Genomic DNA, 13,791 nt, shown 5'->3' on the forward strand with positions numbered 1-13,791 from the left:
TCTACATCCTCCGCTCTGAGCGCAAGGTGACACAATGATCGCTTAAGTCACTTGAGCGACATCTTTTGAGCGATTACCGTTGTGTCTAAATGGGCCTTTACCAAGGTAACACTAGCTCATTTACATACACATTAGGGGGCTATCTACATAATGAATACGAAAAAAAAAAATCAGAGTGGCTTATAAAGTACACGATTCAGAAGCCCTCATGGGGAATAAATAATCATCTCATAGAACGGTGGAGAAAGACAATGTCTAAAATATGATGTTGCAGGTTTACTGGAGAGGTATTTGTCATAATCTGTCATATTTTCGGCTTAGCTGTTTTACAAGACAGATCTAGAGCACAATTCATGACTTTTCCATATATTTAACACTTCGTTCCTTTGGTGGCAATAAGTCCGACACAAGACGCTTCAATGCTTATGGAAGTTCATTTAATTCACAGCACGGAAAATATACATTCTTTATACACATCTGTCTTTGGAGGTGTACAGTGAGCATCGCAGAAAGATTGACAACGTCCTATTGGATGAACTAATTATAGCCGCCAATAGGGTTTGGAGATTATGCGACCTGTTGCGTTCCTGGCCTTAATATTTAGATAAGCGTCAATGAATAGCGATTGCTTCAGATACCCAGTAAGAGTGACATTGAAATTAAAAGGGTTTAACAAAAACAAAAAAGTCAAATAAAAATATAATGCAGCATACCTGCTGCCACCGTACAAAGTATGTGTACCCATGAAAAATCAGATAAAAAAATAATAAATACAGACTTATCAGTCTTTCTATAAATCCATTTCTTCCCAGGTAGAAGCTTTGTCCAGCCCTGGAATACATGAGGTTCCACATGCACAGTCTTGCATACGGGAGACTTCAGTACTAGTGGCTGGTGTTGATAGGTAGAATTACAAGTCCCATTAAGTTGCATGAAATTCATAGATTCTGCACGACTTTACTCCTTTCTGTTCCATTATGGAACCCTTTTGTACCATCAGGACCTCTTGGCAGCCTCAGGACACCAGGCGGCAGTCCATCTGCATTCTGTATCTTCCTCCCAAGCATTGGACTACATGCTGGACTCTTTTCCTGTGTGACAGTTTGGGCTTGTCGTCTTCTCTGGACCCAAGGGCTACTGGATGGTGTGATGCTGCTGTCGGAAGAGTACTCTGTAGACCTCCGTGAAGCTTCAGGGCTCATGCTTTCAGCAAGAGGGGAATGCTTGACTCCTTTACGTTGGCCACATGGACTACTCCAGGGGCTATTTCTGGGTGAAGCATTTGGACTCAGGTGATTATTTGGGTAAGCGGATGGACTCAGCTTATTGGTTGACTGAATCTTGCGTCCTACCATTGGCGAGTTGGGATTGCTATCAGGCTCTGAAGTGCTGTAACCTGTAGACTCGTCTCCTATATACTGTAGCTCTTCAACTCTCTTATTCAGAGACTTGTTTTTGCGGAGATTCTTTGAGTCCTCCTCTTTGCTCCGGTCTTTCTGAATCTTTTTCTTTGGTGGCTTCATGCCTATTAGAACAACCTTTATCCCATCATCAGTGTCGCTTTCAGCATTGAGGGTTTCATGAGCCTTAATAGCAGCTTCCACCTCCTCAAATTCAACTATTGCACAATCCTTGGTGCCAACCTGAGTGTATCGGCTGCTGAATCTTTTCACATCCGATGGAAGATCTCTACCGGGTTTCAGGATTCGTATAGAGGAGATGCTTCCAAAAGCTCCAAAATTCTTTAGTAGCTGTTCCATTATCTTTTCTTGCATCCCACCATTTTCTTGCTCCTTATTTAAACATTGCAGCTCCGGAATGAAGTGGAGGTCATAAACCAGGAGCATTTTGCTGGGAAGGTTCTCACTAGGAAAGACAGGAACTGGAGTTTTTCGTCTTACTTTCCTGTTGTCTTCATTTAATTCAAGTATATCAGAATACCTTAAAGCGTAGGCAGTGGTTCTCCAGTCACGAGTGAGATGCTTTACCTGGAAAGAACAAAAAGGTTATAAAAAGTGTTCTATTAACCATTAAATATCCAACACAAATGTCCTACACGTGTACACATCATGTATGGCAGCAAGACTGCAATGTGCACTGTTTATGCAGACTGGACAGCATGTGGATGAGGGTGCTGACTGATGTAAGCTGTGCTTGCAATATGTCTGTCAGAATGAGACTTAAAGGTGGAGTCAATCTTTTGATAAATTCCCTCCATATGCCCATTTTTGTGCTATATTAGGTATGTTTAAATAAAATTTTATACTTGCACCAACATTCCAAAAACAAAGGCGAACATAGGGAAAAGGCTGAATGTGTAATAGCAGCAGGCACTGATCTATATACCATCATACCACCATCTAAGTCAGTTCTCACAGACTTAAGTTTGTTGTACTGGAAGTCAGGGTGCTATGGAGACCATACATAGCATGTTAGGCAATTGTACTTTTAGGGAAAATACTTGATGTAGATATGTAAACTGCAAAATAGTGATCAAAAGGCTAAGGGCCCAACTGCACTTTTGTCTGCTCCCCTTATTGTTGAGACACAGATCATAATATTCACATGATGTGTTAACCATCAGGCCTATATATTACTTAGGATAAATGGGAATCGATCTTACGATATGTTCGGGAAAGGGCAGATTTCCAATTTGGCCCATAGAAATATCAGTTTCTGCAAGTAATACAATTTTATGAACCCCATTTGCTTCAATGGAGATGACTGCAATACCAGGTACAGCTCACAGACAGCTGTGGCGCTATGAATGCAAGAAAGCAGCCATGTTACACGTTATTCTGGTCCTTAAAGTGGTTATCCAGAGATAAACTTAATACCAATTTATAGGGTAAGTGATAAAATTCTGATCCTGTGTTCTACTCTTCTCGTCACTTCAGGCTTGCTGCTCCTACCTGCATTGACATGGAGAGTGAATGGAGCGGAAGCTGCGCATGGGCGGTACCTCTCCAGTCATTTCAGTGGGGCTGACGGAAATAGAGTACAATCACTCAACTATCTCGGTCAGCTTCAGTGAAATTAATTGAGCAGTATTACGCATGCGTGACCGCTGCTCCGTTCAATCTCGTCCACACTGCGGCGGATGTGTGGTGAGCCTGCAGTGAGAAAGGAGGGTACATGGGACCTCCTCCATTCCTAGCATGGGTGGGGATCTCATTGGTGAGACTCCCACCGATCAGACCTTTCACTTATCCTATGAATCAGTGAAAAAAGTCCATCTTGGGTAACTCCTTTAAAAAGCAGATATGCAGGGAGATATACTTACCCTCACTGCCGTGCCGGTATCTGATGACGTGGTATGGAGTCTTCATCTTGTGACATTATTACAGGGAGCGGACCGAGTGGCTCAATCCAATAATTAAGCCACTCCCTTCTCTTTCATGACTGATGCAAAGAGAGAAGGGGGCTGATTTAGTTATTGAAATGAGCCACTCAGTCCATACCCTGCAATGTGACCAAAGAGTGGTCCATACCACATAACCTTGTGTAATAACTAGGTCAAAAGTGGAAGTACTGGCACTGCTGGACTCAGACTGAATTAGGATAAGTATAGGTCTCCAAATAAACCCTTCTCTTTAAAGAAACCCTTTAATAAAGTGGTTGCCTGTATTTGCCTCAACCATCTCAGATAAAATGTTTCCCCCGAAAAAAAGGCCCTGTTTTATAAAAAAATTTTTGTCCCAAGAGAGGAAAAGGGTCTTATTTTCATGGGGTGTCTTATACTCACCTAGGAGTTGCCGTTCGGGTCCCTCCCGCTGGGCTGCAGCGCTCCTGCAGGCTTCCATGTAGTCCTCAATGCCGACTGAGCATCTCTTGTTGGTGACGGGGCTTGAATACTCCGCATTCAGCAAGTGATTGCTCTAATTGGCTGAGGCGGTGCTCCTGAACCAATCAAAGCTGGCACTCGATGAACCAATCACAGCTATTTAATGTCATTTAATGAATGGCTGTGATTGGCTCAGGCGGTGCTCCTGAACCAATGAGAGTAATCGCTTGCTGAAGGCGGAGTATTCAAGCCCCGTCACCAACAAGAGATGCTGTCCCATCATTAATGACTGTGCAGAAGCCTGCAGGGGGACCGCAGACAAACGGGAGGGAACCGAATGGCAACTGCAAGGTGAATTTTTTTTTCATGTAGTGTAGTTAGGGCTTATTTTCGGGGTAGGACTTTTATTTCAACTTTCCCCACGAAAATCAGGGCAGGGCTTATTATCAGTGTAGGTCTTATTTTTAGGGAAATATGTTACTAGGCCTGATAATGTGGGCAGTGACATTGCAGGAAAAATTAAGGAATGCTTTTCATTGGATACAGATAGTCCCCAAGAACAGAGAACCAGCTCCAGACAATCCTTTTAGTCTTCTTGCTCTGTCCTAGGAGCCAATATGAATGTGTAGAGTCTGACATTATTTGACATTACTGCCTGCATTCATGCAAACTCCAAATACCTTTTTGAAAGAGGTAAGTAGTTTAACGCTGACAAATCCCATCTTGTTTCTTCTCACGTGTTTCAATAGAAAGGCATCTTTCTCTAAGTTCTCATCAGAGAGGTAGTACTCTATCTGTACAACAAGTTTCTGGACAAGTTCTGGGTCGGGGGGCTTCCAGTCTTGGTCGAGCTCATCGCCGTCATTCTCTCCCCCACTTGTGGCAGCTCCACTGCAAGACAGCAAGGAATAAGTCATTAGCATAAATCCCTTGACGCTTCTATAGAAGACAGATGATACCTCATGTGAGATTACATATTTCTAGAGCACCGCAGTATTGGTCTTGTCTAATTTCCTAATATATTTAGAAAAGCAAATGTAAAAATGGCATATAGTTCAGATCACTTCGAGGCCTCATGTCCATGGGCAGATTCTTGCTACGGAATCTGGATCGGTCGTCCTCCGGATTCCGCAGCAATAACCCTCCATAGCATGCCATGGAAAAATGATTCTTCCTGCACGCGAGTGGAAGCCAATTGCGGTCTCCGCTCGCAGATGAAAAGTCGTAGCATGCTCTATTTTACTGCGGTTCCCAAAAAAGAAGAAAAAAAACGTGGGATTAGAAGTTTACTGCAGGTTATCGGAATGCTTTATGTAAGGAGCGATTCTGAAGATGCCATACTTAGAGCTGCTCGAGAAAGCTGGGAGAGATTTACTAATGCAAACATGTAAGTCTTGTCTGTGCGGTTGCTGGTGCTTTTTAGTCTAAAAGTACATTCTAACTTTATAATTCCGTCCCAGTTCTGCCAGATGGAAGTCCCCAGCGATCCTGCCCGGTGAACACAGACGATCCCACTCGCCTGCCACGGGGATTACGTCCTGTCCTCCTGCTGCACATTCCTGTAACACTGTGTACTTCAGTTTCTGCGAAATTCTCTGAAAATGTTGTTTCACGGACGGCACGCAGCGGCTTCCTGAACTACCTCGTGTTTTATTAAAGCCAGATTGTGATCATGGGGAAAAGTTGTTCAATAGTAAAAACATTCTATCCCGTATTAATAGTACTACAAGTGACTGGAAACCAATGATCTATCATGACTAACTACCAAACTATCTCAGCAACACAATCATAACATAGTTTCTATATGCGTATGGCCACCTGCGAGACGGCCGGGTCGGATCCCCTGGGAGAATTCTCACAGCAGGACCCGACCAGCGCCCCTCCAGTGCGGCTCTCACCTGCTCCCGCGGCTGCGGCTCTGTGATGTGCCGGCTGGCGCATGCACAGAGCGGAGCCGGTGCACCAGGAGTGACATTTCTGTGCGGGCTTCAGTGAGACCTGCACAGAAATAGAAAATGCCGCGATTTGTTTTCCACGCGTGTTTTCACGCAGACAAATCGCGGCCGTCTGCATAGGATTGCCTTTTGTAATGCAATCCTATGCAGGCTGGCATGGCCGGAAATCCCGCCGTGGAATTTCCGCCCGTGTGCAGGGGGCCTATATGAGAAGGACCAGAAGACTGCCATCCATGTAACACTCAGGCCGGCCAGAGCAGGAGCCTCTCTTAGGACTAAAGGCTTATTCATATGCGTAAAACACTGTATTATGCAGCGTTCTACCGCAGTCTGAATTGGCTATCGTTGTGCGCGGTAGTGTATCTCACACACTTTTTTTTTAAATTCCCTACTCTGTCCAGAGGTGTTGTGTATTTAACACTGCACACAGGCAATGTATTGTGTATGTACAACGTTTAATACTCAGAGAACAATAGGGCTATATGCGCGTAATATGCGGTAAAATTTCACGCACATATTACAAGCAAGTGTAAACGGATCAATGAAAATCAATGGACTTTGATGCCCGCAGGTAATACGTGGTGAAATTACATTCGCGGGAACAAGCCCTAAGCCACACAAGTGTTTTTAAAAATAGTTGTCCATGTGTAGTGGCCCGAAACACCTGTATCTGGCCCCTTCATAATGGTCATCCATGTCATGTCTTATGTGGATGCAGTGTGCGGTGCCTTGTCTGCTGTTGTAGCATGCAAGAGGTTAATGTCTGAAAGTGTCTGGGATATGTCTGGAAAAAGTATTAAAATATGTCTAGTCATGTGGTGTCTTCCCTTCTATAAAGGTGAGTGATTGAGAGCTAGGTGTGGTTAGTCTTTCATCCTCTTCAATGGTTGAGAGTGAAGTAGGAGTGCCGGCCACATGGGGGTACCTTCAACCCTCATGTGGTGAAGTGATGGAGAAAGAGGAAAAGTACCCAGAGTCCTTCCATGCCAGGCACCTTACATGTATGAAATTCTGTCTTCTGCAGACACGTGCATTTCTGCATGTGCCCCACATGTCAGTTACTTTAACTTCTGCATGACATCTAGTTTTCATGCTACAAAAACCAGACCCCCCAATTCATTTTTCCCTGCACCTCTAAGCCAGATGAAATACACAGCACACGGATAGCGTTCATGTCCCGTCCATTTTTTCTTGCATCCCCGTTAACTTGAATGAGTGAATCTCAATTACAAATGGAACCAGAGTATAGCTGGCTGTTTACCCCCATGCAGACTGTGTGAAAAAACCTGATGTGTGAATTGGCACAACTGACTACCATGGGTCCATGAGCTATCAGAGTCTGGTCCGTTGTACACTGGACCGAAAATACAGTTGTGTGAATCAGCTCTTACAGGGTCTCTCAGCTGGGGGGCACAATCGCCTCTCTGAGCCACATCTATGCTGTCCACATGCCCCAATTGGCAGGGGTTGTCTTCATGTGACTACTCCTTTAAAGGGAGTAGGGGATAACGTTCTATTTGGGCACAACCACTTAAAGTGGCTCTGGAGGAGATGACCTAACCCAATGATGAGAAGGCACTGTAGCTACTCTATAGTCACAGATCACAGCTCTGTTCTGCTAGTGCCCAGCTAAAAGCGCAAGTAACTAGCAGGTCATCCTTCTCCATATCAATTCTGAGCTCCTGATGGGAAGGTCACTTTAAAGAGTAACTAAACTTTTCAGGAATATTTGCTGTCAGAGACACATATCAAAAGTTTTGATCAGTGGGGTCCCACTGCTGAGAACCCTGTTGATTGCTCTGTGCCCCTTTGCTCCTCCCGGCAGCTGAAGATGGCCCACACAGATGTCTATAGAAGCGCTACAGACCTCTATGCGGGCCATCCAGCTGTCAGGTGAGTGCTGAAGCCACCCTCGCTCTAGCAATCAATGGGGGTCTTAGCAATTGAACCTCACTGATCAAAACTTTTGACACGTCTCTCTGAGATGTTGAAAGTTTCTGAAAAGTGTAGTTACTCTAAGTAACCAAACAAAGAAGCCACAAAGCCCACTGACCACATACTGACCACAGGGATGGAAACCCCCTGCAGACAGGAAACTGAATAAACTAGGTCCTCTTCCAATCTACACATCTCCCACAAGTATGAAGCACATGACATCCTGACTTTGTAAAACTCTGATAAGCTGAACATCTCTGGAAATAATCAGATTGAGCCCATTCTATTTCAGTCCCCCAGAATCCTTATCAGCGCAGTTTGTTTGCATGAAGTGCATTCATGGATAAGGAATGTATCATGGAGATGCAATGAAGCAGAGGAGGAGTATGTATTGTACTCCAATTAGCTGTACGCACTCGCCAAGAACCATGCCAAGACACGGAAGGAATATAGAAAGGGTTACTATATAAAAACTGGCACACTCTACTGAAGTGCCACACAGCCTCTGCCATGTACATGCCCCTTATTTGGGCGGCAACCCTTGTGGTCGTCATTACAGCTACCACAGGGTATATGATTCAGCATCTGCAGACTTGAGTGTGCCAATTTGTGTAGCGATACTCCTCGTTATGATTACGGCAAGTTTCTAGGAAAGCTGGGATGTTGACAATATTGACCCAGCTTTTTCAGAACCACGTATAACTAGGAAAACGTAGGGCACAATTTTTGACAACTTGACAGGAGATCAAATAACTTAAATTAACCTCGCTTCTTTTAAAGACCTAATACCAAGTATTTACGGTATTCTTACTTTCAGAGGGTCTTCTCTCCACCAAAGGCTGCGTTCACACATCGCTGAGCTGCAGCAGATTTCACCATTTCAATTGAATTTAAATTGAAGGGCACACATCTGCTGCAGATCTGTACCGAAGTCTGCAGCAAATGGGCCACGTATGAACGCATCCCAAGAGCCGCTGTGTGGCAATCTTATTGTCACAAAAACCATGTAAAGTGCCTATATTTGGCGTCTCATAAAAAGTTGTGCTTCCCCATCAGGACAGATATAGCATTTCCTGAGATGAGTATCGCATCTCAATATCTGCAAAATGTACAAAGTCACAAGCTGTTGGTTCCCAGGTAATTCGTAAATGTGATCTAGCAGCCAATGCCAGGAACGAACGCAACAAACATTGAGAAACTTTTTATAGCCCCAGCCTTCTCCATTTCTGAGTATTTCCACTCAGGGGTATAGCTAAAGGCCTGGATGCAAACAGTCATTTCTCTGTAGATAGTGATCTGCTGGTATAATCTGGGTATCGCCTGTATATAATTATATGTGTACAGCTAGTTATACAGCTATGCATACATGACTATATCCAGAACATACCTAGGTTACACCAGCATGCTTCCCTGCCCTCCATTATCAGACACCCCCAGCCGGACGTGCACTGATAGACTGCATCTGTGGCAAATCACAACTGCAGTCTCTCAGGGGTAAGGAGGACCACGCGCCCGGGGCGGCCAGCATTGCATTGGCACTTCTCTGCCCCAGGTAATGGCCCCTCCCCTCTCTGAGCGTCACCCGAAGTTGGCCTGGGGCACTAAACCAGCGTAAGGCTGCATTCACACGAACGTATATCGGCTCTGTTTTCATGCTGAGCCGATATACGTCATCCTCATCTGCGGGGGGGGGGGGGGGGGGGGGGAGAGAGAGGATGGAAGAGCCAGGAGCAGGAACTGAGCTCCCGCCCCCTCTGCACTATTTGCAATGGGGAGAGGCGTGACAGGAGCGTGGCTAAGTCCTGAGAATTAGCCCCGCCCCATCCCGCCTCACCATTGCAAATAGTGCAGAGTGGCGGTGAGGAGGCAGAGAGGGGGCGGGAGCTCAGTTCCTGCTCCTGGCTCTTCCATCCTCCCCCACCCCTGTAGATGAGGACGACGTATATCGGCTCGGCGTGAAAACTGAGCCGATATACGTTCGTGTGAATGCAGCCTTAGGCAAGGGCCCCTTGGGTTCTCCTAGTTAAGCGACCGGGTGACAATTGCGCCCCCTAGTGGTACGCCAGTGTTTGCACTGTATGAAAGGCTATAGCCATAGCCTTTATTATGTACAGTGTACATCTAGCATATCAAGCAGAGACAGAAAGAGGCTGCTTACTATATAATAGCACATATGTGACCTCTGTGTTACCCCCTTTGGTTACATTGCATATTTGTGCCCATTCCCTAATCACAAAGCTATTGTTCCAAAACATACAGACAAATGTAAAATACCTGGCCTTTTCAATCCTGATGTAGTCCTCGTCACTGCAACTTCCCGTCTCTGTGACTCCATTTTCCTGGTCACCATTATCTGGCCCAGTATTTATAATAATTTGGCCCAAATGGTTTCCAATTCCATAGCACTCCATTCCTGAGAACGTTCCAAACCCTATATCAAACTTAAGGGGTCCTCTGCTAGATTGAAGTTTGGACCATCCTTCAGGAGAAGAAACCATTTTCTCACTGGGTTCTAAAGGAAGCCACACATCAGATTCAATGGAACTACCAAAATTCATCGAAGAGACCACTGAATCATCCAAGTATCCAAAGAAGCTGCTCAACTCTTCATCTGTCTGACATTCCACAACTGCTAATGGGATACCACTTCCTGGTTCAAAAACCGTTAGCAAGTCTTCATCAAAGCTTCGGTCTATATCTAATCCCGAACACACCGCAGATTCTAACAGAATTTCAGGGCTGAACTCAAATTCATCTACAAAAAATTGGTCAGGTTCTTGCATGGGCATTTCCGTTTCCAAACTACAATCAAAATGATCATCCTCTAGTTGAGGAGGGGGCTCAAATTCCTCTTTAACTTCTGAAAACTCGTCTGTGGAGTCTACTGCAGTCGAGAACTCAAACCCCATTACAGCATTAGAGCAATCATTGTCCGTAGCATTTGTATCTGACTGCATTATGGCATCAGAGGGGTTAAGTGGTTTGGGGAAACCTAGTCTCCTCTGTAAAGTCTGCAACACAAATGGAGAACAAAAGTGCCAGTCCACAGATTGCCAGACTGCCCAGAACCAAGTGCTTATTCCCCAGAGGAAGGCCACCGGCCCAACAGGGGACATACAAGCAGCATCCGGTCCATCAGCCGCAGCCTGATCCCCATCGCCAGGACTGTACAGCGATCCTCTCTTCCGTCCACACAGACAACCAAACCACTTTATCTCACTCTGCCCCGGCCATATTGCCTCTTGGACTGGGAAAGGCAAATGGGTTAAAAAGCAGCGGACAAATGTATTCATTAATTGATACATCTTGGTGGAGCCCTAATATAACCCCACACTGCCTGCAGTCCCAGTCTGAAAGGGCTCTGCCCCCTGCAGGCTCTGCTCTATATAACATAGGATCTTTAACCCTTTTGTGTGCGGTCTGCCCACAACTAGACAAGTGAAGCTATTAATTACAGGTGGGTGGTCAGCCCTTCATCACTGCACCTGCACCACCTTGTATCCTGCTGCTCACAGGAGTGTTGGTTAACTCCAGAGGAGGGTTCTGCAGGCTCAAGTAAGTGATTGTCTTCATGTATTTAGGCCGGGTTTGTAAGATTGTGGTCATGTTCACATTTCTTTCTGTAGTGGGAATCGAGGAGGGGCCCACTTGGGAGATTCAAGTGGCTTAAGTTGCTCTATTTTGTTAAATGTTAAAAGTTTGGGGATGAGACATTGCAAAGTCCTGTCACATGCTAAGGGCAAAAGTTTCTGCTGCCTTTTTATACCCATTTATTCAATGGAGAAAAAACAGCAACTATATTTAAGGCTAGAATTACAATTTTGAACTATCTTTGTTAATAGGTGCCAATTTTTTTGTTGTTGTAGTGTGTAAATATTTAAAAAGGTTTTACAGTCTTTTTTTCAAAAGAAGGTTTTCTTCCTACAAAACTGCATGATGCTCTCTTAATGCTTTTTCATGGTGATTTCTCCCCAATATATAATTTTATTATTTTTTCTTTTAAAGCAAACAACCATGGCAAACAGTCCATGGAAGCCGTCTGACCTGTAGCTCATCCGCAATTCACATGCGACTGTGCGGGAAAAACAAATATTAAAAAAAAAAAAAAAAAAAAAAAACCTGGACTGCGCATAAGAGCTTATTTCAGACGACCGTATATTGGCTCGGTTTTCACGCCGAGCCGATATACGGTGTCCTTGTCTGCAGGGGGGGGGGGGAGGGAGGATGGAAGAGCCAGGAGCAGAGACTGAGCTCCTGCCCCTTGCCACTATTTGCAATGGGAGGGGTGGGATGGGGGTGGAGCTAAGTGCCAGAACTTAGCCCCGCCCCTGTCTCACCCCCTCCTATTGCAAATAGTGGCAAGGGGCGGAGAGGGGGTGGGAGCTCAGTTCCTGCTCCTGGCTCTTCAATCCCCCCCCCCCCCCCCTGCAGACAAGGACATCGTAGCTCGGCGTGAAAACCGAGCCGATATACGGTCGTCTAAATAAGCCCTAACTGAGAGGAAAAAATAAGAGCCATGCCTAGAAAAAAGAACACACACAAAAAAAATATCACTGACTGTTGTGCATTCTCTATTCACCCACATCTAACAGCCAGTAATTTTTTTTTTTTTTTGTCTGGTTTTTGTGTTTTTTCCTAGGCATGTCTTTTTTTTTTTTTTTTTTCCGCCTCTCTGGGCAGTTTTCTTCAATGGCTGCTTTTATACAAGTCGAAGATGCTGCGGAATGTCTGCTGTCAGAATCTCTACATAAATTTCACAGCATTTACAGAACAATCCATCTGAAGGTGATTTTTAAAAATGGTCTGCACATGGTGCAGAATATTTCCATAATGAAGCCGCAGCATGTCTATTTATGCTGCGGAGTCCAACCTTTAGGGCTTATTTACACGAGCGTATACCAGCCAGCGTTTTCACGGCCCGGCCGATATATATACGCTTCCATCTGAGCAGTCCCCCTCCCCAGTTCTCTGCCTCTCTCCTCCCCTTCGAGCGGTCTGTCCCGCCCCTTGTCCATAGCCAGCAATGGGGGTAGGTGGGATAGAGCGGAGCCCTGCCCCCTCCAATTGCAAACACCGGAGTGGAGGAGAGAGGTAGAGATATCGGCCAGCCGTGAAAACACCGGCTGGTATACGCTCGTGTAAATAAACCCTTAAGGCTGGTCTAACACAGGCGGATATAAAATCGCCTCATGTTCTATTCTTGTGCGGAATCCTCATGGACGGCTTCCATTGAAGTCAAACCTATAGCCCATCTGCAATTAAAGGGATTGTCCCGCGCCGAAACGGGTTTTTTTTTTTTTTTCAATAGCCCCGTTTGGCGCGAGACAAACCCGATGCAGGGGTTAAAAAAGAAAACCGGATAGTGCTTACCTGAATCCCCGCGCTCCGGTGACTTCTTACTTACCTGGTGAAGATGGCCGCCGGGATCTTCATCCTCGGTGGACCGCAGGTCTTCTGTGCGGTCCATTGCCGATTCCAGCCTCCTGATTGGCTGGAATCGGCACGGGGTGGAGCTACGAGCGGCCCCATTCAGAAAAGAAGACCGGACTGCGCAAGCGCGTCTAATCCGGCGATTAGACGCTGAAAATTAGACGGCACCATGGAGACGAGGACGCTAGCAACGGAACAGGTAAGTGAATAACTTCTGTATTGCTCATAATTAATGCACGATGTATATTACAAAGTGCATTAATATGGCCATACAGAAGTGTATACCCCCACTTTGTTTCGCGGGACAACCCCTTTAACACTGTGGCTAGGCTGTAGGTACCTGCGTCATCGCCTAGTGACGGCGTGAGAAAAATATATATTTTTAAAAATGTACTGCGCATGACCAATGGCAAGTGTCCACGGTCATCCGTAGTAAAGAAATGACAGGCACACAAGGTCGCCGGCTGGGGTGAGAACTAGATTCCGCTTTGGGTTCCTGTATGCGGTATCTGTCCTGTCCGTGTGATACCGGCCTAAATTTCAAGGGTTAAATCCCACAGCAGATTTGCAATTTTAAAAAGTGGCAAAACGCCTATCCTTTAGGGTGCGTTCGCACGTGCGCAGCGTATAATCGCCGGAAAGAATTTTTTTCGACAATCACGTCCAGAGCTAGAAAGTGTATTCTCG

General features: G+C 45.5%; 1 protein-coding gene and 1 long non-coding RNA gene across 2 annotated transcripts in view; one reads left to right on the plus strand and one right to left on the minus strand.

Moving 5' to 3' along the window:
* The first annotated feature begins 929 nt into the window (after nucleotides 1–929).
* Nucleotides 930–5,507, plus strand: LOC136612280 (uncharacterized). Its single transcript, XR_010790382.1, has 2 exons — nucleotides 930–1,304; nucleotides 5,245–5,507. It is a non-coding gene; the product is annotated as an uncharacterized lncRNA (long non-coding RNA).
* The window catches only part of LARP6 (La ribonucleoprotein 6, translational regulator), a 51,745-nt gene continuing 38,883 nt past the window's right edge, over nucleotides 930–13,791 (minus strand). Inside the window, exons 2-3 of the mRNA XM_066592517.1 lie at nucleotides 4,465–4,675; nucleotides 930–1,988 (exon numbers count right to left, since the gene is read on the minus strand). Of these exons, the coding sequence (XP_066448614.1) occupies nucleotides 939–1,988; nucleotides 4,465–4,675 (1,261 nt within the window). The 3' untranslated portion in view covers nucleotides 930–938. The remainder of the gene's footprint in view (nucleotides 1,989–4,464; nucleotides 4,676–13,791) is intronic.

Source organism: Eleutherodactylus coqui, chromosome 2 (assembly GCF_035609145.1).
Source record: "Eleutherodactylus coqui strain aEleCoq1 chromosome 2, aEleCoq1.hap1, whole genome shotgun sequence".
NCBI lineage: Eukaryota > Metazoa > Chordata > Amphibia > Anura > Eleutherodactylidae > Eleutherodactylus > Eleutherodactylus coqui.